A 21,554-nucleotide genomic window follows, 5' to 3' on the forward strand; every position below is an offset into this window, starting at 1 on the left:
CTGAAAAGTGCCAATATAAGACCAAGCTCATGCGATTTATAATCTCAAGCTCTAACAAGGTCAGAGTATTAATTTTCATAATCCTCTCCCTCCTATACACACAAAACTTAAATATTGTCCCCGTATTTAGAATCTTTTTAAATAAAAGCGGGAAAATTACTTAACAGAAAATTACCCATGGTTCAATAGCCTCATCTTTAATACTTAGCAATTTTACATCTAGATTGCTTGCCAATTCATTTCTAACACTTGGATTTTAATAGCTAAACTACCATTGAACTTCATATTTGAGCATAAACCGATAAATCTAAATTAATCAAAAAAAATTGTCAAATACAGAAATGCATAATTAGTCCGTCATTGCTTCAGAGTTTAGACCACTACTAAGATTTCCGGAATGAGAAGCGTTAGACCGAATTGCTTAATATATCATGTAAAGCATACTATTTAGGTAATGCATAAACACAAGAACCTAGCTTATACATAACTTATCATTATAAATACACAGAAAAGTTCACACCATGTGCTGCTGTCGCTCTGTAGCCTCAATACTCCGATAATTTCATCGTTTGATTTAATTATCTCCCCTTGTTTTTGTGTGTGCTGAATTTAGTGAATTGCATTTAAAGTCGGCATATATGTACACAACGTAAACTTTGTGTGACTTTTAAACGTATATTTCATTTAAATTATGCAGTTACACTAACAACAGAACACTTATCAGTTGCTAAAACGTGGTTCACTCAAAAAAAAATTGAAAACAACAGGTTTAAAATTTTTTTGCGTCCGAAGCACTTTTCTGGATTTACATTCATCAAGAACGCTCAAAGCCAAACATTTGAAATCTGAAGATGTTTAAGTACAGAGACCTTTGAAGAGCCATATGTCAAAAAACACCCAAAAATAAATAGCCAAATTCATCTAAAGCCAACTTTGCCTGAGGGAGTTGAAACCTTAGTTTCTTAATAATTTCTAGATTTATAAAGGTACAATTTTAGTAAATTTTGTTAAATCATGTCAGTAATCATAATTCTGGTCTAAGTGTAACAGAGATTGGCTGATTTTTTTAAAAATGTGACACAAGAAAGTCAAATGATAATGCGTGAAAGCAAGAAGCAAAAGGTCTGGTCTAGATCTGACATGAGAAATTACTTGTGCTGTTATTGCAACGAGTAGTGAGTTTAGGGATTCTCACTGTATATGATATTTGTTTTTCATTCATCAACTCCTTGATGTATACATGCAATAGGTGTCCGTCTAAATTTTCTCAATTTCATGAGAACATATAATCACTTAAGAAGGTGTGTATTTTTGTTGTTTTTTCCCCCATCTTCATTTAGTTTTCGCTTATTTGTATGTGTTGGAGTTCAAAAAATTAGTTAGACTTACATAGAGTGTGCAAAGATGTCTGTGATAATTTCCCGATGCATGTATGTGTCTTAAAGAGAACCCTAAAGATATTAGTAATTCACATGCCACAGAGACATTGTACATAATATTTCTTACATTCAAAGCACTAACTTTCCTGGATTGACTTTATCAGATATGGTAGAAGTCTAAAGTTTGTACATACTTGTGTCATTAGTTAGGAACAGCATTATTTAAGATGTTGCACTTTGATTCAGGCAAGTGAATTCAGTAATCAAAAAAGTTGATTTCTGGCAACTTGCTAGAGAAGACAAGTTAAAACGATAAGTTAAAACTTAACCCTTTCGCCGATGAGTCCCGGTTTACCGGGATTCACGCTTCAGACAGCTGACGATGAGTCCCGTTTTACCGGGATCGGAATACCTCTTTTATATTTCCCGCTCAAAACAGTGCAAACATGAGTTATCTTTCTTTGATGAATACCTGGATGAAAATGTAAACATGGCCCTTCCGTTTGTTGAAAACCGTGTCAAAATCAGACGAAATTTACGGAATTTACGAGAATTTGAAATGAGGGAACATTTTTTTTGAAAGAATATGGAAGAATTGAAGCCAAACTAGTATACTTTTTTGACATAAAATGTCGTTTTATGTACATAACACTTGGAATGGACATCGTTCAGTGCGAGGAATTTGTACAGCCTGAGCCTCATAAAATTTTTCAAAACTATACTGTTTTGGGTTAAAAAATTACGATTTGGGGTCTTAGAGCAGAATTTTGAGAATTTCACCTAGATAATGCCGAAAATTTGAATATTTTATGAAGAATAAATTATCAAAACATGAACAAAACTGTGAACATGATGTTTGTGAATGAAATAAATCCACAAATAACTACAAACAAGTTTTTATTGACATTTATTATGAAGATCTCCCACTTGAGTAATAGTAGCCAGGGAAACCATCGTCTCAGAGTAGCTTCTGTCTGGGCAGCAATCGGTGAAAGGGTTAAAGGCCTGGTATGTTGGAAAATGTAAAAAAAATATCAAAATGGTCTGTAAAAGGAGATGATTAAAAACAAAAAGTAATGAATTCCTTTAAAGAATATTTTTTTTTTGTAAATTTACCTCAATTTAAATGTATTATTCAGCAATGGTTAGGTTATAAGCCCATTAAGGGTACAAGTATGATTTAGTGTCTGATACTGGTTGATACATAAGTAATCTACCTAGATGTATATTTCAAAACTATGTAGCTGTCTAATTCAGATAACACTGCAATTCAAATCTTCAATGGAGACTTTTCTGTTTGTAACTGAAGTCTTTCTTTGATTGTTGGACAATGCAGAAATGTTTAATTTTACAGGAAAACATTAATGATTTTTGTGCTTTTTCATTTTCAGATAAAGGCGTATCAAAATGCTGCAATCCCCACTAAGTCCACATGATTTGACCGCCCAGCTAACCACATTTAAATCCTATGTGGCATTGATTGCTGACCCTACACCAGGAAGTATGGTTTATTTAAACACAAAAAAAATTCTTTTCGAATGATTTGCATCTAACTTATTATACAAGATCTTTTATCTGCAATACATGCGATACTGTATAGCTTTATTTTAATCACAATATATGATTTATTTGCTTAATTTTTAGGCTTATATTTATTTGGAACTAATTTATAAAGTCTTTTTGACATGGAACATAGAAATAGCTATTGTCATAAATATATGAACCATTATACGAAATGAATTAAGTTTCTTAGGTTAATAATGAGGTGTACATGTTGTTAGAGGTAGAATGATTACAATATTGACTGATGATCTCCTCTCCGGAGTAGATGTCATATGTAGATTAGTCTGATAAGATCTGACTACCTCTTTTACATTTGTACATACATAAATCTGTCCAATAATCATGATAATACTTCATTACATGTACTGGTAACTTAAAAAATAATAATAATGTCCCTGTCGTCGAGTATAGTTTAAAAGGAGAAAACATAATACATGTATAATTTGGGGCCTTGTTGGCCTGTAACTGTTTTTCATTCAAAACTCCTTAAATTTTCTAAACTTGGTGTTACATAAAATAAATACATAGACCCTATAACTGTTATTGTGTTATATGTAGGAACTAATATATTCAATGAATGAAATATTTAAAAAAAAAATGTTAACAAAATTCTTTGTTTAATAGTATGGTTTTGTAAGAGGTAGAATGATTACAATATTGACTGATGATCTCCTCTCTGGAGTAGAGGTCACATGTAGATTAGTCTGATAAGATCTGACTACCTCTGTTACTAAATGGATCTGTCCAATGATATTTTATTACATATTACTTTACATTTATAATGATGTTCCTGTGATCAAGTTTTGATCTGTAGAATAATACTTTATTACATATTACTTTAATCAAGTTTATTTATAAAGGAGAATGCATATTGATTTTGGGCCTTAATTGCCCTCAAAGTACACTGTATTTCATTTTAAACTCCCTTAATTTTGTATTCAGAATTAGTTTGTTTAGTAAAAATAACATGAAACTTCATAATATTTGACTTAAACTTACTGAGGTTAGACTAAATTACATATAAAACAATGCAGCTTACTTGAATATGATTTGTTCCATACATTTTGTTTTAACATTTAAAAAAAAATATTGTCACTTGCTGGAAGAAAAACTTGTTTGCCTCTGAGAAATCTGAAGAAAAAATAAAAATTAGATATTCTCTTGCTCTTTTACCTTTTTACAATAGTATGAGTCAAGATCGAGAAATGAATTGGGTGTGGCCTTATATAATCTATTATTTTTGTATTTTAAGTTGTTGAGAAAAAGCTGAAAGCTGCACAGGAGTTAAGTGAAAACTTTGAGGTAATTATACATTTTCATGCATATATTATTTATTTATCTAATTGGAACATTATTTTTTATAGTAGCTTTTTGTAATAATATAGAATGCACTTTAAATTTCAGTTGAAACTATTTTATCCATTTTAGCATGGAAAACAGAAAAAAACACAGTACAATTGACATTATTGTTAAAGTGAAAATATATATTTATAGTGGTACGCAGTGTTTTGTCATACAGTTATTCAGAGATTACTAGAAATTTATACTGCTGCAAGATCTTTCTAAAAGTATATCATAATTGCTTTTAAAATTGACAGAGTGTTGTACAATCACCTCAGTATCCACAGTTTTTATGTGATGCCTTGAAAGTATTCCTCAAAATTCTGGATGATGGAGAACCTCAATTCATTGCTGAACAGAATATGCAGGTAATCTATCATAAAGAAATCAAGTTCAGTGAGTAAAACTAGTTTATATATAAAATAGATTATTCTGGTTTATTCAAGTGTATTTGTGGGCCCCAAAACATGTTTCATAAGAAAAATCTGTTATTTTTACTACCGCTATGTGCGATTATTTTTAGAAATTTGTATTGAGGATCATGTGTATAAAATAAGCTTTAATTTTACAATTTACACAATCAGTTTTAAGGACTGTATGTACATGATGTATTATTCCAATGGTTATTATGAGAAGAATTTTGAAAACAGAATTTGTTTGAATAATTTCATATTAGTTTAACAAGATAAGGTTTTCTTTGAGTAAATCTCTATTTAATTTTATGCCAAAAGGAAAAGAAGACTTTAAAAGATATTCTCTGTCAGAAATTCTTGGACCTGCTTAGGGTAATTACACATAATGTTAAAGGCTTTATGTTAAGCTCAACCGGCACTATGGGCCATGTTAGCTATTGACATCACTTTTTTTTTGGCATGAGTTTTTCTCAATAATAAAAAATCTGTCCTGAAACCACCAGAAATTTTCAACCAAAGTTGGTCCTTAGAGAATTAGTATAAGATTTAAGTTTTTATTTCCGCTGTTTACAAAACGTGTAATGGTATACCGTTGTCTGTCCATCTGTCTTTTAATCTATCAACATCATGTTGGATAGCTCAAAATGCTTTTACCAATTTGGATGAAATTTTGATGAATTGTTTATATCTTTTGGCATGAGCTCTTTATTTCGTTATTATTATGCTTAACTATACTTCTATGTCCACAAAACTATCTTTTCTAATAGGTCTGAGGCTTTCAACAATTTCTTCTAAAATCTCTTAACTCGTTTCATCATTCTCATTTTTGAAGTTCTTGTAAAATTTTCTGTTTAAATACTATGAAGTTTTAAGTTTTATTTATTTTAGCAATTACGGAAGCTGATGCTGGAAATCATTCATCGTATACCAAGCAATGAGCATCTAAAGAAATATGTACAACAGATTTTATCTCTCATGTTCAAACTACTGAAGGTAACATTAAATAGCGTTACGTTTTTTAACATATTAAAAAGTACTTGGCATTGTGCTTTCTGTTATTGTTGATTGCTATACTCTTTGTCATTTTGTTCTATCAGTGTTATCTTTAATATAAAAAAGAAGATGGGAAATTGGCTACATTACTTTTAAAAATCATTAGAGAAATGGATTCCACCACCAAATCTTGTGCAATATTAAATTTATTCACTCTCAACAGTTAAATTTTAATTATTTAAAACGCTCAATGAACCTTATGTTTTGAATTTGAAAATTTAACTGTCCCATGTGGATAAATATAGTGTAACACTCGATACAGGGTAGAATCTATATATGTTATATTTAAAACTTTTCTACCATGTAAAAGAATGCTGTTTATGTGAGTGACTTAAGTTAAAATTTGCATTGGTTGTCAACATCACAGAAAACATAAGATGTATAGGAATGTTGCTTCACTACATAATATTATCATTATGATTCTGATTGAATGCATTATATATTTCAGATTGAGAATGAAGAAAATGTGATAGTATGTCTGAGGATTATTATAGAATTACATAAACAGTACAGACCTCAGTATAATGAAGAGGTAAGTGAAAATTTGTCATAGAGATTAATGATGGTGATTATAGTCTCAATGGTAATATTTTAAATTAATAAAATACCCATGTAGATTAAGATCATTGCAAGTGTCTGTGCATTCAAGATGATACTCTTTCAAAAGCACTTTTATTTATGATAACAATCTGTTAATAGTTTGTGTAGGTTTGGTGTATTTTTATGCTTCAACTGTAGCGGAGGGGGTATTAAGTTTTACCCTTGTCCGTTTTTATGCCCCACCTACGATAGTAGAGGGGCATTATGTTTTCTGGTCTGTGCGTCCGTTCGTTCGTTCGTCCGTCCGTCTGTTCGTTCGTTCGTCTGTTCGTTCGTTCGTCCGTCTGTCCCGCTTCAGGTTAAAGTTTTTGGTCGAGGTAGTTTTTGATGAAGTTGAAGTCCAATCGACTTCAAACTTGGTACACATGTTCCCTATGATATGATCTTTCTAATTTTAATGCCAAATTAGAGATTTTACCCCAATTTCACGGTCCACTGAACATAGAAAATGATAGTGCGAGTGGGGCATTCGTGTACTGAGGACACATTCTTGTTATGCATGTTTCAGAATTGGTTTCTGTTGTCTAACTTTTGTTTGCCTCAACCAAATGTTATGCAACTTTTACACAATGCTTATTACCACAAAACTCAGATTAAGTTTGAATTTTAGTGGCATCACTCTTACTATTCTGGAGTTATTCCCCTTTACAATTTAGGAAATATGCTGAATTTTTTGTTTCATTTTCATTCTCTTACTTTAGTTTTCCTTAACCAAATGTTATGCTTATTACCACAAAACAAACGTCAAGATTGAATTTTGGTGGAAGAGTAACTTTTACATGTAATGCCCTTTTACAAACAAAAAAAATGCTGAAATATTTGTTTCCATTCTCTTAATTTTAGTTTGCCTCAACTAAGTGTATGAAACTTATAAAACAATGCTTATTACCACAAAACTCAGAATAAGTACAAATTTTACAGGTCTTGTGTTATTTCCCTTCTTAACTTTATAAATGCAAGCAGGGGCATCATCTATGGACACATTCTCCATTCATTCTCAATTTGTTTTATTCCAGCATTTTATTTCTGTAAGTATGAAAAATAATTTATTCTAAATTGTTCAATTTTAAGGTACTGAATACTTTTATTTTGTTACTGATTTTGCAGAAAATAGTCTTCATCCTTTTAATCAAATAGTTTGAACAAGGTGAACCAACACCTGAAGTGGTTATTGTGCGGTTGGGTAATAGTTTATAAAGAATCTTTTGTCATCAAGCTCTGAACAAAAGTTCATACATTAAATTTCAAGAGCTATAACTGCCAAAAAGTGTGATTGTATTAAATGGCCATGAGTAAACATAAGTAAAAATGTAAGGGATGACCACAATTGATATCCAGATGTGAGTTTAACAGTATTTAGATACTGATTACTGTAAAATAACTTATTTTCACGAGCGATTTATTTTTGAGACTTTCGCAAGTAGAAAATTAATGCGAAATAGTAAAACTTTGATCTTTCCTTATTAAACTAAAATTTAAAAATCACGAAATTAAATAGCCACGAAGTGGACTAGAAAGGATAAAACACGATATAAAGTATCAGCGAAAATAAGTTGGTTTACAGTATCTGTTCCCAAAGAAAAAATACACAATAAGGAGATATGGTATGAATGCCAATAAGACAACTATCCACCAGAAGCCAAACAGTGGTATATCAAGGATGAGGGTTCATGGGTTGGAACCCCCTTTTTGTTTTGACGATCAATGCATTTGAATTAGGACACATAGTTGAATTGGAAAACCCCATCCCCCCTTTTCTCATGGGTTTAGAACCCTCATTTTAAAAATGGCCTGATGCACCCCTGCCACATGATGTGAATGTTAGCATATACATTTTATGGTGTTATCTTTGTTTTGCAGATCAAGGACTTTTTGCAGTTTGTTAAAAATATATACAATGGTTTACCAAACCACTTACCAAAAATCTTTGAACCAAGGAATCAGATTAAAGTAAAAGATGTAACAGAGATAAATGTTGATCAGTTATTACAGGAGACTTTTACTACAACTACAATTCTCACAGACAAGAAAAACGCTGACAATCAAAATATTTCTGTAAGTTTGTTATTATTGTTGAGATTTTGAAAACTCTGCATAAACAATTTCTTTAAGTTCTCCATGATTGACAAAAGCAAAAAGAAATTAGGAACAAAAGGAGCAACATTGGGTCTCTATCAGCCACAGTGCTTGCTATACATATGTGTCATTTCTTTTATTTATAATTTGCAGCTGGAATAATGATCCAGATATCCAACTGTTTTTGAGACATATATGAAATACATGTATATTTGGAAAAAATGAATACATATTAAATATTTTGAGTTTTAAAATCCTTATGACATAACTCTTCCTCTTTAGCTATTATTTTTTGTGGTTTTAAAAAGAACATGATTTCATTTAAAACAGATGCATTTAATGCAAATACATTTTATGCTCACAACTTGTATTATTTTATTTCAGTACAACATAATCCCCAAAGGAACTTTGTCTCTGAAAGTGTTAGCAGAGCTGCCTATAATTGTTGTGTTAATGTATCAGTTATATAAACCTAATGTTCACCAAGAAGTAGCAGAATTCATTCCACTTATCATGAATACAATTATCTTACAACCATCTGCTGTTCAAAGGTAAGTTACATTTGTACAGAATCTCACAATTCTTTATTTATGTACTTTTGTACGAGATTTCGTAGTTTTTAAGGAAAAAATGATTTTTTATGGATATTAACTTTTGTGGTTTCATAACGGTCTGCATTCAAGTCTATAAATAAGTGTTATTTGTTGGTTCATTTGTACCCAAGAAATCCACAAAGAATTGGAACCCAACAAATAATAATTGATTCACAGTTCCTGCATCCTTTCTTCTGATTAAAACTTTATATTATTATTTTTAAATGAATGTTGCCAAAATATATCTAGATTTAAAGCTGTTGTTACTTTGTATTGAATTCAAATGGATTAAACAATTTATTCTGAAGTATCAAGGTTCAATATGTTATTATATTTAGGTTAAAAAACTTGATTTCACTTTTCCAAATTATCAATTTCAGATTTTAAATCGCAAGAATTGCACAATTTCAATTCCTCATCAGAGGCCAAATCTATCAAAACACAAATAACTCATTTTTGTCTTGTCTATTGTCTTTATTCAATGTTCAAACCACCTCCTCTGAAGCAATTATTATGTACAAAACAAATATATTTATTTTAAAAAGATTTTTTTTTATTATATTTTACAGGGCTAGTCCATCCTTCAACAAGGAGATATTTGTTGATTTCATAGCTGCTCAGATTAAAACTTTATCTTTCTTAGCCTACATTATCAGAATATACCAGGTAGTTACTTAGATAGTATTACTGAGATACATAACAAAAGTAAAGAGATACATTCAATACAAGAATGAAAATCAAGAAGATTAAATTTCTGTAAATATTTCACTATTTGCCAGAGCTAAGAGTTTTAATTTTATTGTGGTATTCCTTACAACAAAAGTTATAAACATGAAGAAAATCATCAAAACTTTCATAACAGTTTAAGTATGATTGCCTATGAGACAACTGTCCACTAGAGAACAAATGATTTAGATGTAAGCAACTATAGGTTTTTTTCAGTCATCAAGAACAGACAAAAATCCATAGTCTTATGAGGGCTGACATGCTCTATCATATTACAAAAACCAACATATGCCCGATTTATGACTAAACAATAAACAATGAACAAATATGATAGATAACAACTAAGGGCATGTACTCTAGAGATTAAAAAAAGAACTGAAGAAAAGTAACAAACATAATGTTTTGTTTTAAACTAAGATAATATTTACTTCAGGAACAAGTTCAAACTCACTCAGCACAGATGGTGAAAGGCCTGCTTGGATTGTTAACATTTTGTCCACAGGAAGTGGCACATTTGCGCAAAGAATTACTAATTGCAGCCAGACATATATTAGCTACAGATTTACGCAATAGTAAGTATAATATTTTGTATAATATACATAACTGAAATATGAAGAATTATGAAATAATGATGAATCAAAAGTACTGTGTCAGTGTAATTAAAAAATCCCAATGAGGGAATTAAACAAAACAAATTGGTACATGTATTTCTTTATTTTTGCTTTCAGAATTTGTAACCTGTATAGATCAGCTATTTGATGAGAATGTGCTTATTGGAACTGGCTGGACCACATATGAATCTCTAAGGTATCAATTATAGTTTGGATAGTAAACTGATCACCTAGAAAATTTAATCAGTTGTGGTAAAATTTGAAGTAGCACACATTATTTTTCGTAATTAATGAATAGAATTAAGAAGATGTGGTGTGAGTGCCAATGAGACACTCTCCATCCAAGACACAATATATAAAAAGAAAACAATTTTAGGCTTAAGTATGGCCTTCAACAAGATGCCCTGACTGACACCAAACAGCAAGCTATATAAGTTCCCAAAATTACTTCAAAATGCTTTTAGAAGATATAATTGTAACATTTATAGCTATCTTAAGTCAATAACTTTTATATGCAGAATCGTTTCCTAATCATCACAAGATTTTTATGACTGATTATTGTTTTTGATTTAAATGTTATGAAGTTAATCTTTTATAAAACTACATATTGTGTCACCTTGCATTACAGACCACTAGCCTACAGTACATTAGCAGACTTAGTACATCATGTTAGACAATCTCTGCCACTCAGTAACCTGTCACTAGCTGTAAATCTGTTCTCTAAGAATGTCCATGATGATTCCCTGCCCAGTAGTATACAGACCATGTCATGTAAACTCTTACTTAACTTAGTGGAATGTATCCGTGCTAAGAGTGAACAAGACAATGGAAATGTGAGTAGATAATAAAAACTCTCTTACTTTTATTTTCAATCTTAAAATTACATGTAGAAATGAACAAAATGGATACAATTTATCCAAGTAAAATTGTTTATTTACTGTTTGAAGTTTCCATATTTTTAAACGATGATGAGTCCATTTTGTTCTTTTGAAATTTTATTGCTTTTAAACCATACCAATTTCATTGATATATTCTTTTTATTTCAGGGTAGAGAATTATTAATGAGAATGTTAGAAGTCTTTGTACTCAAATTTAAGTCTATTGCTAAAATACAGCTTCCACAGATTCTTCAGAAATGGTAAGTACTATATTGATCTGTAAATCATCTATATTAATCTAAATTTTATTTGAAAAAGCAGTTTGTCTTAATTTATATAGAATGCATTTAAAGGAAAACCATTTGAAAAAAAAGAGTAAAGATGAGTAGATCTTATTTCTTTTTAACAGCTTTTAAGAAAATTATTAAATTATATTTACAGTAAACAACAACCTCAGACGACCCAGACATCATCATTTGATTCTAAAGTGGATACAAAAGTGGACACCAAACCAGTACTAGAACCACAGAAACAACCTTCACCTGATACAGTACTGGACAATAAACTACCTTCCTCTCTCTTGAATGATCCCTCCTCTAAAGATAAAGATGACAAGGTGTGGCCAGATAAATCTACAAACAGATTTGGTATAACCCCAGGACAGACCAGTACCTATACTGTTAATGACTGTAGAAGTTTGGTCAAGACATTAGTGTGTGGAGTAAAAACTATAACCTGGGGCATTGTCTCATGTAAAGCCACAGGAACAGGTAGGATATATAAATAACAATAAATAAATTTAAACAAACAATATTTTGATTTGAAAGGACCGAATAAGGAGTAAGCTGTTAATAAAGAATTTTTGAATTGTTCATTGTTTTTGTCATTTTAAGTACAAAAAACCTAATTTTTGCATCTTTTTATCTTTCAGAAGCCACCACAATACCAGCCAAGCAATTTTTGCCTAAAGAAACACTGGTTTACATAAGACTTGTGAAATATGCTCTTCAAGCTTTAGACATCTATACTATAAATGTATCACCCACTGGACAGGCTGTTATCAGACCAGCAGTGTAAGTCATTTCTCAAACTCACACAGAAAAATGTTGTATTTATGTAAAATAAGTGATTATTTCATGTAAAAATATGATTTTAAGCTTTTCATTGACAATTTACGTAAGTCAGAGGTTTTGTGATAGATTACTCATTACAACTATCTATTTTATACTATTTCAGTGTTCAGAGTGTAAGAACTAAAGAAGAGAAAGAGGTATTAGAACACTTTGCAGGCGTGGTAAGTTTTCTTTTGAAAAGCATATTAAAAATGTTTTGGTCATTATTATAAGAAGGTGGTAGTTTAGTGTTCCCACTACTATAAATTTTGACATTATTATGAATAATGCAGCAACTAAATGAATATCAAATAGTTCAAGCTCACATTTTTATATTTGATACATACATCAGTTTTCAGATTTAAATGAAATCCCAAAAGTTTGTCTGGCATTTCTGTCCATTCTTCAAAAATTACAATTACAAATGCATACAATTATTTCTGAATTTACAAAATATAAATAGTTTGTAAAAAAATAAAAAAGACAAAATTGATATTTTGGAATACTTGAACAAGATGAAAAGTTTTCCCATCATACAGCAATGTTTTCAGACAATAAGAACAACTAAAATGTATTGAAAAATGTTTGAGAGACAGTAAACTAACAATATAGCAACTGAACATAAGATATCAAAGTGATTGCTGTATGAACATAATATGAGATGAGCTATAAACCAAACACACTGATGTGTTGCTGTACTGTAATGTCTTGTTGGAAAATTGTCTTTTAATTCTGTGTAACTTGCACTTAAAAAACACATCTTGTTAATAAACTTTTATATATCAGACTTCAGAAATGAGAACTCATCTTAGAAAGCATTCTCTGTGTTTGTTGATATTTGACATATAACACAATGTTTGATGGTTTATTATTACAGTTCAACATGATGCACACTCAGACATTTAAAGAAATATTTTCTACAACAGTGGAGGTAATTTTATTAACTATAGATTCATGTGCGCCAACATAGTGTCCAAAAGATGGTGATTTTATTTAAGATTTTTAAGTTTACAACTCTTATACTTTATGAGTATATAAAATATTAAGAAAGACATAAATTTTACACTGATGATTTCAGTAACCAATATTTGATGATCTAAATTTATAATTAATTATAACCTCATATTGGTAAGTCCATAAACAGTAATAGACAAAATAATTTTACAGTAAGAACTTACAAATACAACACATGAAAGTCAGTTTAGGTGTAGGATATTACTGATCAGATTTGAGACCAGTTGAATTTTTTGTTAGATTATATTTTGTTCCTGAATAAAATATGTGATGGATCACACTAGTCTCTACAATAGTGAATAGTCAATTTACTTACTTTCTTATCCTATTGATTCTTTCCTTTCAGTACATGGTTGACAGAATCCATAACAATTATGCACTACAGGTATGCAATATCTTTACATTTTGATTATATTAATGGTTGAAAGTTATGATATTTAAACTATTACTCTTAGTCATAGATAATGTAAACTATGACTTTCATATGAATAAGTAATAAATATACTTTCATTATCAGTTACAAATGATTCTGAAGTTTAAGAGGTTGGGACCCAGCTCAATTGATTATAATAATTATCTTTGATTTACCACCACATAATAAAAAACATTTTTTTTATAGAAATATACATCAATGTTTATAATTTTTGTATTTCAAACAGATGAGCACCAATGCCTCATGATTGTTTTATATTTTACAGATAGTAGCTAACTCTTTCTTGGCCAATCCTACCACCTCACCAACCTTTGCTACAATACTGGTGGACTATTTACTGGCAAGATTAGAAGAAATGGGATGTAAGTTATTATAGCATCTAATTATATTTAGTATAGAATGTAAGAAATTTGTAACAAATAACCTTATTGATAATGTTATGACAAGATCTAAGATCAACCTATTGGTAGATCACAATTTAGGCAAGATTTAAGTTTCAAGATGATATTTTATGAACTTTATATCTGTTTATCAAATTCATAAAGGTCCATGGGGAGAAAACCTCTATTGATTGATTAAAAGTTTCTAGGTGAATGGTAAGGGTCACAGCAACTATTGATAAAAGAAATTAGGTTAAAAGTTATGTGTCTGAAAGATGTTTTTTGAACCATTTGTTCCTTCTAAAACACAAAAAGTCTGGTTCTGGACAATATCTTTTATGCCATTATTGTTATCATTAATTCTTTGATTAATTTATGAGCATTAAGTAGACAAAGACTCCTTTTGATTTTGAGATAAATTGGTCAAAGATCGAAGTCAGAGCAACAATGATAAGACTGAATTTTGTTAAGTCTAAAATATTAATACTCTGAAATTTATTGTCATAAGTTGTATAAAGACTTTTCAGTCAACAACTCTCCCCAAAAAACCCTTAAAAATTAAAAATAAAACAGTTACCTAACACAAAAGTGAAAATAAGATCTCTGGTACTTCTGTATGTTTTCTCTGTTCATCCATTCATTTGTATGTATATTATAATTTGTTTATTGCAGCTAACATGGACAGATCTAACTTGTACCTGAAGTTGTTTAAACTAGTGTTTGGTTCTGTTTCATTATTTGCTGCTGAAAATGAACAAATGTTGAAGGTATATAATTTGGATATTTTTTACACTAAAAGGTTGAAATTGTGCTATCAGTAAAATATTGCTTGGGACATTCTTTTATGTATTAATGTTCATAAAAAGAGTCTTGTATTTGAAGTTTGTTTTTCTTCTATATCCAAATATTTCAGAGATTTTATGAAAAAAAGCATAAGTTTGAGATTGCATTTCATATGGGAAATTTTATCTATAACCTTAAAAAGTACAAATCTCAAAATTTTGTTGAAACCCCGAGCGCTCTTGGAACTTTAAAAAAGATTAAATTGATTAAGTAAAAACATTTAAGATAAATGGATTTTTGTTGGATCATTGAACATATATAGTAATTAAATTTTATAATTTTGATGTATTATGTATTCACAGCCTCATCTACATGTTATAGTGAACAGATCTATGGAGTTGGCAATGAGTGCCAAGGAACCTTACAACTATTTCCTGTTACTAAGGGCATTATTTAGGTCAATAGGAGGAGGAAGTCATGATCTTTTGTATCAGGAATTTCTACCATTACTTCCAAATCTGCTGCAAGGTGAGAATTTCTAAAGCCAATAAGAGTACATGACCTATTCTATTAAATAAGATGTCTGATTTAAAACATGGCAAAATTGTAATAGTTTCACATATCTGTAGTACTGAATGTAAACATGCATATATATGTATATATCAAGCGTTCAAGATTTAATACTGTGGCTTCATTTATTAAAATGGTAACTGATTTTAGAAGATTAAGGAAACATTGTATTTTTTGTATATATATGATTTTATTCTAGCCGAAGTTGGCATTCAAATCTATAGAAAATGCAAACTTCCTTGAATTCTATATAGATCACATGAAAAATGATACTTATCAGAAAATAAAATATAGAGATAATATTTTACAGCTTTTTGATATTGAATTGATCCTGATGATTCAATCTCCACATGAAAATTATACAGGTAATAAAACTGTTTTTTTTTTTACTTGAAATTGAAATATGATTGAATGAATTAATTAAATTTCAGGATTAAATAGTTTACAGAGTGGTTTACATCGGCAGCATATGAAAGATTTATTTGTAGAGCTTTGTTTGACTGTGCCAGTCCGTTTGAGTTCCCTTTTACCTTACCTACCAATGTTAATGGATCCACTTGTATCCGCACTAAATGGATCACAGACTCTTGTCAGCCAGGTAACATGTCAGTGTTGTATTTGTAACAACATCAAGTTGAGCATCTAGGGTAATAATTCAGTTTTCTTGGTGAAAGTGATTGGGTGTTGAAAATGTATATCAAAGTCAAATGCATCAGCTTTTCTGCATTCAAATCTCTTTTGTTTTATATGTTATCTTACGGAGACACAAATACTGATGCTTTATGATGTATCTCACATTAAAAAAAAACTTGGTAAAGTAAAAAGATATATGAAATCAGTACAGGACACAGATATGTATGTATTTTTATGCAAGATGGCTAGGCAAATAATTATACAAATTGTTTGAAAAATATGTTGTGCAACATGTAAGGCTTGATTTGAAAGAAATATAACACTTGAATAGAATTTTGTTATAATTGGAATACATTTGCATACATTTAAACATTGTTTGAAAAATATTTGTGTGTTTACCATTAATATGACAGAAGTGTATGTTTTGTAGGGATTGAGAACATTAGAACTGTGTGTAGATAACTTACAACCAGACTTCCTGTATGATCATATACAACCTGTCAGAGCTGAACTTATGCAGGTATGATACTTTGATTCTGATTCTTACTAAGTCCAGTCGTCATTCTTTAAATACTTTAAAAGGATTTAGATGTCAATTTCAATTGTCTCCTTTAAGTATGATTTTCATATGATTCGTACCTTAAAAGATTTTTTAGTTCACTTGCAAATTATTTTCATGTCATTTATTTTTTTTAGATATCAAGTAAGTCATTAACTGTGTAAAGCTTATAAGAATAAGTTATACCTATCTCTAGCTCACTATATTGTAAGTAATACAAACATATCTTATTGGTTTTACTGTAATAAAAAGGTAACTGATTAAAAAATATATTTTTTCTGAAGGCATTATGGAAGACTTTGAGAAATCCAGTTGATAATATTGCTCATGTAGCGTTCAGAGTACTGGGAAAATTTGGTGGAGGAAACAGGAAAATGTTACGAGAACCACAAAGGGTAAGTACAGTAGTGAAAAATATAAAAAAATCATAAATGTGTAAAAATGTTTTAGATGTATGTTTTTTGCTTTTTCCTTTGGAATGATGCAGCGATACTGTTTGAAAAAGAAAAAAAAATACATATTGCACTGTGAAATTCAAGTGCTTTGGCTTGTGAGAGACATTTTTAAAATTTCAGGATTCACACCTTATTAGTATCATTGACTTTTGATAGTGAATTTTATTGAAATGTTAAAAATTCCTATCCACAAAATTAACATACATTTCCAGCAAATGTAAAGCTTTTACTGTATTTGATTTGTTTTGTTATATTTTTTTTTTTCCAGCTTCAGTATAATGATAAAGAAACAGCAGGTCCATGTATTACAATATACTTCCAAGACTCAAAAACACCTATAACACTTCCTGTAGAAAAGGTAAAATATCATAAGTTATACATATAATTATTCATACCACAGCAATGTTATTGACCATAGATACTTTCTATCCATATATATTTTCTAATTACACATTTCTGTATGTGCTGTCAAAATATACACAAATAAGATTGGCGTCAATGCAAATTCAATCTCTCATTTGGAACTTCTAAATATGTGATTTCATTAAGAATATATACATGTGTTACATGATTTGCATATATTTTAGGCTATAGATGCAGCATTGACGGCCTTGAAATGTAGTACAACAGAGAACTTTGTAAGACGACAAGCTTGGGAACTTATTAAATGTTTCTTGGTATCTGTCATGAACTTGGAAGATGACAAACAAACATTAACCTATCTCTTCACTCATACAAGGTAAGGCAAACATTGTCCATGGACGTCAGTATTTTTGTTATTTTACTTTTTACAATGTAATGTAATACAAGTTTACAATGTAATACAAGTTTACAATGTAATACAAATAAAACAATGTAATACAAAATAAAGAGTGTGAGCCAAGGCTTGGTGCTGAAGACTGTACTTTGACCTATAATAACTTACTTTTACAAATTATGACTTGGATGGAGAGTTGTCTCATTGGCACTCATACCACATCTTCTTGCATCTATTTTATTAGAATACAGATAAATTTATCTTTTATTTCAGTTTTACAGAAAATGAAGTGCCACTGCAAACTGGACCATTGTATAAAACACCAGACTCACACTCCAGAAAAGTCCATGAACAGGCATTAACTGGAATGTTTGGTAAATACAAAAAAAATAAAATTATTTTTCAAGAGTTTTTGTCTGGATAGATTTGTCAAATAGTTTAAGAAGTAAATGTAGTTTCAATAAAATTGAGAATGGAAATGGGGAATATTTCAAGAAGATTTGATGTATAAAACATGTTATAACAGTTATTCCCAAAGTGGTATAAAAAATACTATAGCCTTGAACATGAATAATGATAAATATATTTCATAAAATTAACTAGATATGCTTTGAATTTCACTGGAATGGAGATATACATATTTCCTGAAGTAGCTAACACTATTCAAGGTTTTTGTGAAAGAAGGTCTTTTAATTTTTATCTATTGTAACTTTTGTTCTTATTAAATTCTTTTCTTCTTCAGTGGCTGCTGCTATCAAGGAACTAAGACAGACTGCATTGCCATTCATGGCTTGTATGGTCAGACATTACACAATGATTTCTATCTCTCAGCAGACAGGTATGGGTCAGACATTACACAATGATTTCTATCTCTCAGCAGACAGGTATGGTCAGACATTACACAATGATTTCTATCTCTCAGCAGACAGGTATGGGTCAGACATTACACAATGATTTCTATCTCTCAGCAGACAGGTATGGGTCAGACATTACACAATGATTTCTATCTCTCAGCAGACAGGTATGGTCAGACATTACACAATGATTTCTATCTCTCAGCAGACAGGTATGGTCAGACATTACACAATGATTTCTATCTCTCAGCAGACAGGTATGGTCAGACATTACACAATGATTTCTATCTCTCAGCAGACAGGTATGGGTCAGACATTACACAATGAATTCTATCTCTCAGCAGACAGGTATGGTCAGACATTACACAATGATTTCTATCTCTCAGCAGACAGGTATGGGTCAGACATTACACAATGATTTCCATCTCTCAGCAGACAGGTATGCAATGGAATTAGTATATTGGGTTGTTGTCTTAATGACATATTTGATTTTGTTATTTTAATGGAAAATAAGGGATATGTTATATTGATTCATGACATGAACATGACAAACCAAAGTACTTTTATAGATGGTCTATGATTATTTTTCTGCTTTTCTACACTTTTGTTTTTTATATCAATATAAAATTGTAGGTCCATTTCCTGTTGGAGATAAGCAGAACAAGTTACATGGTATGGATACACAGATCTTGATTGATGCTCTGGCTGTAATCATGGGGCACGAAGAGAAAGAGCTGTGTAAGCCAGGAAATTTGGCCCTCGTTCTCATTCTAGATACTGCCACTACTATTCTGGGGTCTAAAGAAAAGGTGAGAATTGATTGCAGTAAATTTATCATTCTAAATCTGGTGGGAAAAAATGTGATTACTGTTTTGTAAGACATTCTGCTTGGTTTTTTTATTTTCCATACAAACTTTTTACCTGATAACATGTCAGTGGCATCACCTATTGCTAATTGAAAGTTAGATATTTGACATTGATAGGTTATATATTTGATTTTGACTATGATATTAACTGCTATGTAATGTTTTATTTCTAGGCCTGCAGATTACCTACATTTGATTATTTGGTAGAAAGAATGTGCTCATTATGTTATGAGAGAGCTTGGTATGCAAAAGTTGGAGGGTAAGTAAATGAAGTAAAAGCTGCAACATTCTAATCATAACTACAATTTTAAACCTGCACTTTTTCTAAGAAATCAGTAGCCATTCTTTAAAAAAAATTGATAGCATAAAAAAATCATTTATATTACGTTATGAACAATTTAAAAATAAATAACATTCAGATCCTATCATGGTTTTGTATGAATGATAAAAAGACATAATGGTTATTGAAATAACCTCATGACTTGTAAACTTTATTGTTTGACATTGTCTTTAATAATGATTTTTTAGAACTTGATATTTCTATAATGTCAACTGCTGTTTTCAGCTCTGTGGTGGTGGTGTTGTCTCTTTGACACATTCCCCATTTCCATTCTCAATTTTATAAGAGAAGTATGAATCAAAATGCATATCATAAAGGATAATTCTAACAGTTGTAGTCAGCAGCAGTGTGGTTCATAATTCTGAATTTGATGTTAGATTTTAAAACAAATATAAAGTCTTATTTGTGAAATTAAAAACAAGCTTTTTAATTAGTTTGAAATATTTTGCATTCATTTTCATTTCATATTTCAGATGTCTAGCTATAAAATTCATGTATGAGAGGATGGCCTTGAACTGGGTACTGGAACACCAGTTTTCATTCCTAAAAGCGTTGTTGTTTGTTATGATGGACCTAACTAAAGAGGTATCTAGTGGGGCAGTCGACTTAGCCAAACATAATCTAGAAAACATGTTAGTCAAATGTTCCCAGGAGATAACACAATGTAAAGAGAATGAAGAACTACTGGCTGCTCAAAAGAAATCCTTCCATGAAGTGACACATGAACTTGTCAGACAAATTACATCTCCCAATACCATTGTTAGAGAACAGGTATGCATAGTATTGTCTGCCATTATCATGATTATCTTATATTTAGTCAATGGCAGAAAATTCCACCGGATATGAAAAAAATTGTGTAGTAAATGTTATTTGTTCGTCAACAAAAAAGTATGTCATCACCAAAGCTTTATATATTCACAGTAGATTTCTAAACAGGGTTTAAGCTAGGATTTTGAGGGCTTTAGTCACTTTTGCACGCTATGAAAATCAACCTTTTTTTTTGGTAACAGCAAGGGACCAAGGATGTATGTTACTAGCTTCATCTTTGACTTTGTCAGATTTTAAAGGACTTGTAGGCATGATTGGCAGTCAGTATTGTATGATTTGACTGTATTGGCCCTTATTATGAAAGATTCTAACATGGGATGTGGAAACTTAGTTCACAATTTCTCTTTAGTTTGTACCAGAGGACATTCCTGATAAAAAAAAGTTGGATTCATTTTTTTAAAACAAGGAATCACAACAGAAATTAACTTGCAATGATTATATCACTGCATAATCATTATCCTTATAAAACGTCTAAATCGATATCAGGAAATCATTTCTATTAAGTTGGAATTGTATAAAAATCTTTTTTGGAATGAGTATAACGACTGAAAGGAGGTTGTAAACAAGTCAAGAATAGATAGCACACAGTGCAGGAAGCACCTGTATAACTCTTGAAGTCAATTTGAACGTTTTGAATAAAGTTCTATATAATAGTTTTTAAATGGAAATTGTCGAAAGTTTTTGATGGCAATTTATATCAATTATGACGAAAATGCGTTCAAATGATGAATCTACGA

The 21,554-nt window shown here is 30.4% G+C and overlaps 1 protein-coding gene across 5 annotated transcripts in view; it reads left to right on the forward strand.

Annotated features, from left to right (window-relative positions):
- Window positions 1–377: 377 nt before the first annotated feature.
- The window catches only part of LOC143044444 (transformation/transcription domain-associated protein-like), a 68,454-nt gene continuing 47,277 nt past the window's right edge, over window positions 378–21,554 (forward strand). For all 5 annotated transcript variants that reach the window (XM_076216470.1, XM_076216478.1, XM_076216496.1 and 2 more), the window contains exons 1-31: window positions 378–451; window positions 2,771–2,880; window positions 4,195–4,244; window positions 4,541–4,651; window positions 5,585–5,689; window positions 6,198–6,281; window positions 8,210–8,404; window positions 8,810–8,976; window positions 9,588–9,684; window positions 10,178–10,316; window positions 10,473–10,551; window positions 10,984–11,188; window positions 11,402–11,493; window positions 11,675–12,003; window positions 12,165–12,306; window positions 12,470–12,527; window positions 13,223–13,276; window positions 13,706–13,744; window positions 14,058–14,154; window positions 14,845–14,939; window positions 15,318–15,483; window positions 15,957–16,123; window positions 16,589–16,678; window positions 17,002–17,112; window positions 17,441–17,530; window positions 17,760–17,911; window positions 18,203–18,303; window positions 18,672–18,767; window positions 19,417–19,592; window positions 19,823–19,908; window positions 20,463–20,760. In XM_076216470.1, coding sequence (XP_076072585.1) covers window positions 2,787–2,880; window positions 4,195–4,244; window positions 4,541–4,651; window positions 5,585–5,689; window positions 6,198–6,281; window positions 8,210–8,404; window positions 8,810–8,976; window positions 9,588–9,684; window positions 10,178–10,316; window positions 10,473–10,551; window positions 10,984–11,188; window positions 11,402–11,493; window positions 11,675–12,003; window positions 12,165–12,306; window positions 12,470–12,527; window positions 13,223–13,276; window positions 13,706–13,744; window positions 14,058–14,154; window positions 14,845–14,939; window positions 15,318–15,483; window positions 15,957–16,123; window positions 16,589–16,678; window positions 17,002–17,112; window positions 17,441–17,530; window positions 17,760–17,911; window positions 18,203–18,303; window positions 18,672–18,767; window positions 19,417–19,592; window positions 19,823–19,908; window positions 20,463–20,760 — 3,765 coding nt within the window. In that variant the 5' untranslated portion in view covers window positions 378–451; window positions 2,771–2,786. The remainder of the gene's footprint in view (window positions 452–2,770; window positions 2,881–4,194; window positions 4,245–4,540; window positions 4,652–5,584; window positions 5,690–6,197; window positions 6,282–8,209; window positions 8,405–8,809; window positions 8,977–9,587; window positions 9,685–10,177; window positions 10,317–10,472; window positions 10,552–10,983; window positions 11,189–11,401; window positions 11,494–11,674; window positions 12,004–12,164; window positions 12,307–12,469; window positions 12,528–13,222; window positions 13,277–13,705; window positions 13,745–14,057; window positions 14,155–14,844; window positions 14,940–15,317; window positions 15,484–15,956; window positions 16,124–16,588; window positions 16,679–17,001; window positions 17,113–17,440; window positions 17,531–17,759; window positions 17,912–18,202; window positions 18,304–18,671; window positions 18,768–19,416; window positions 19,593–19,822; window positions 19,909–20,462; window positions 20,761–21,554) is intronic.

Source organism: Mytilus galloprovincialis, chromosome 1 (assembly GCF_965363235.1).
Source record: "Mytilus galloprovincialis chromosome 1, xbMytGall1.hap1.1, whole genome shotgun sequence".
In the NCBI taxonomy this organism is placed as follows: Eukaryota; Metazoa; Mollusca; class Bivalvia; order Mytilida; family Mytilidae; genus Mytilus; species Mytilus galloprovincialis.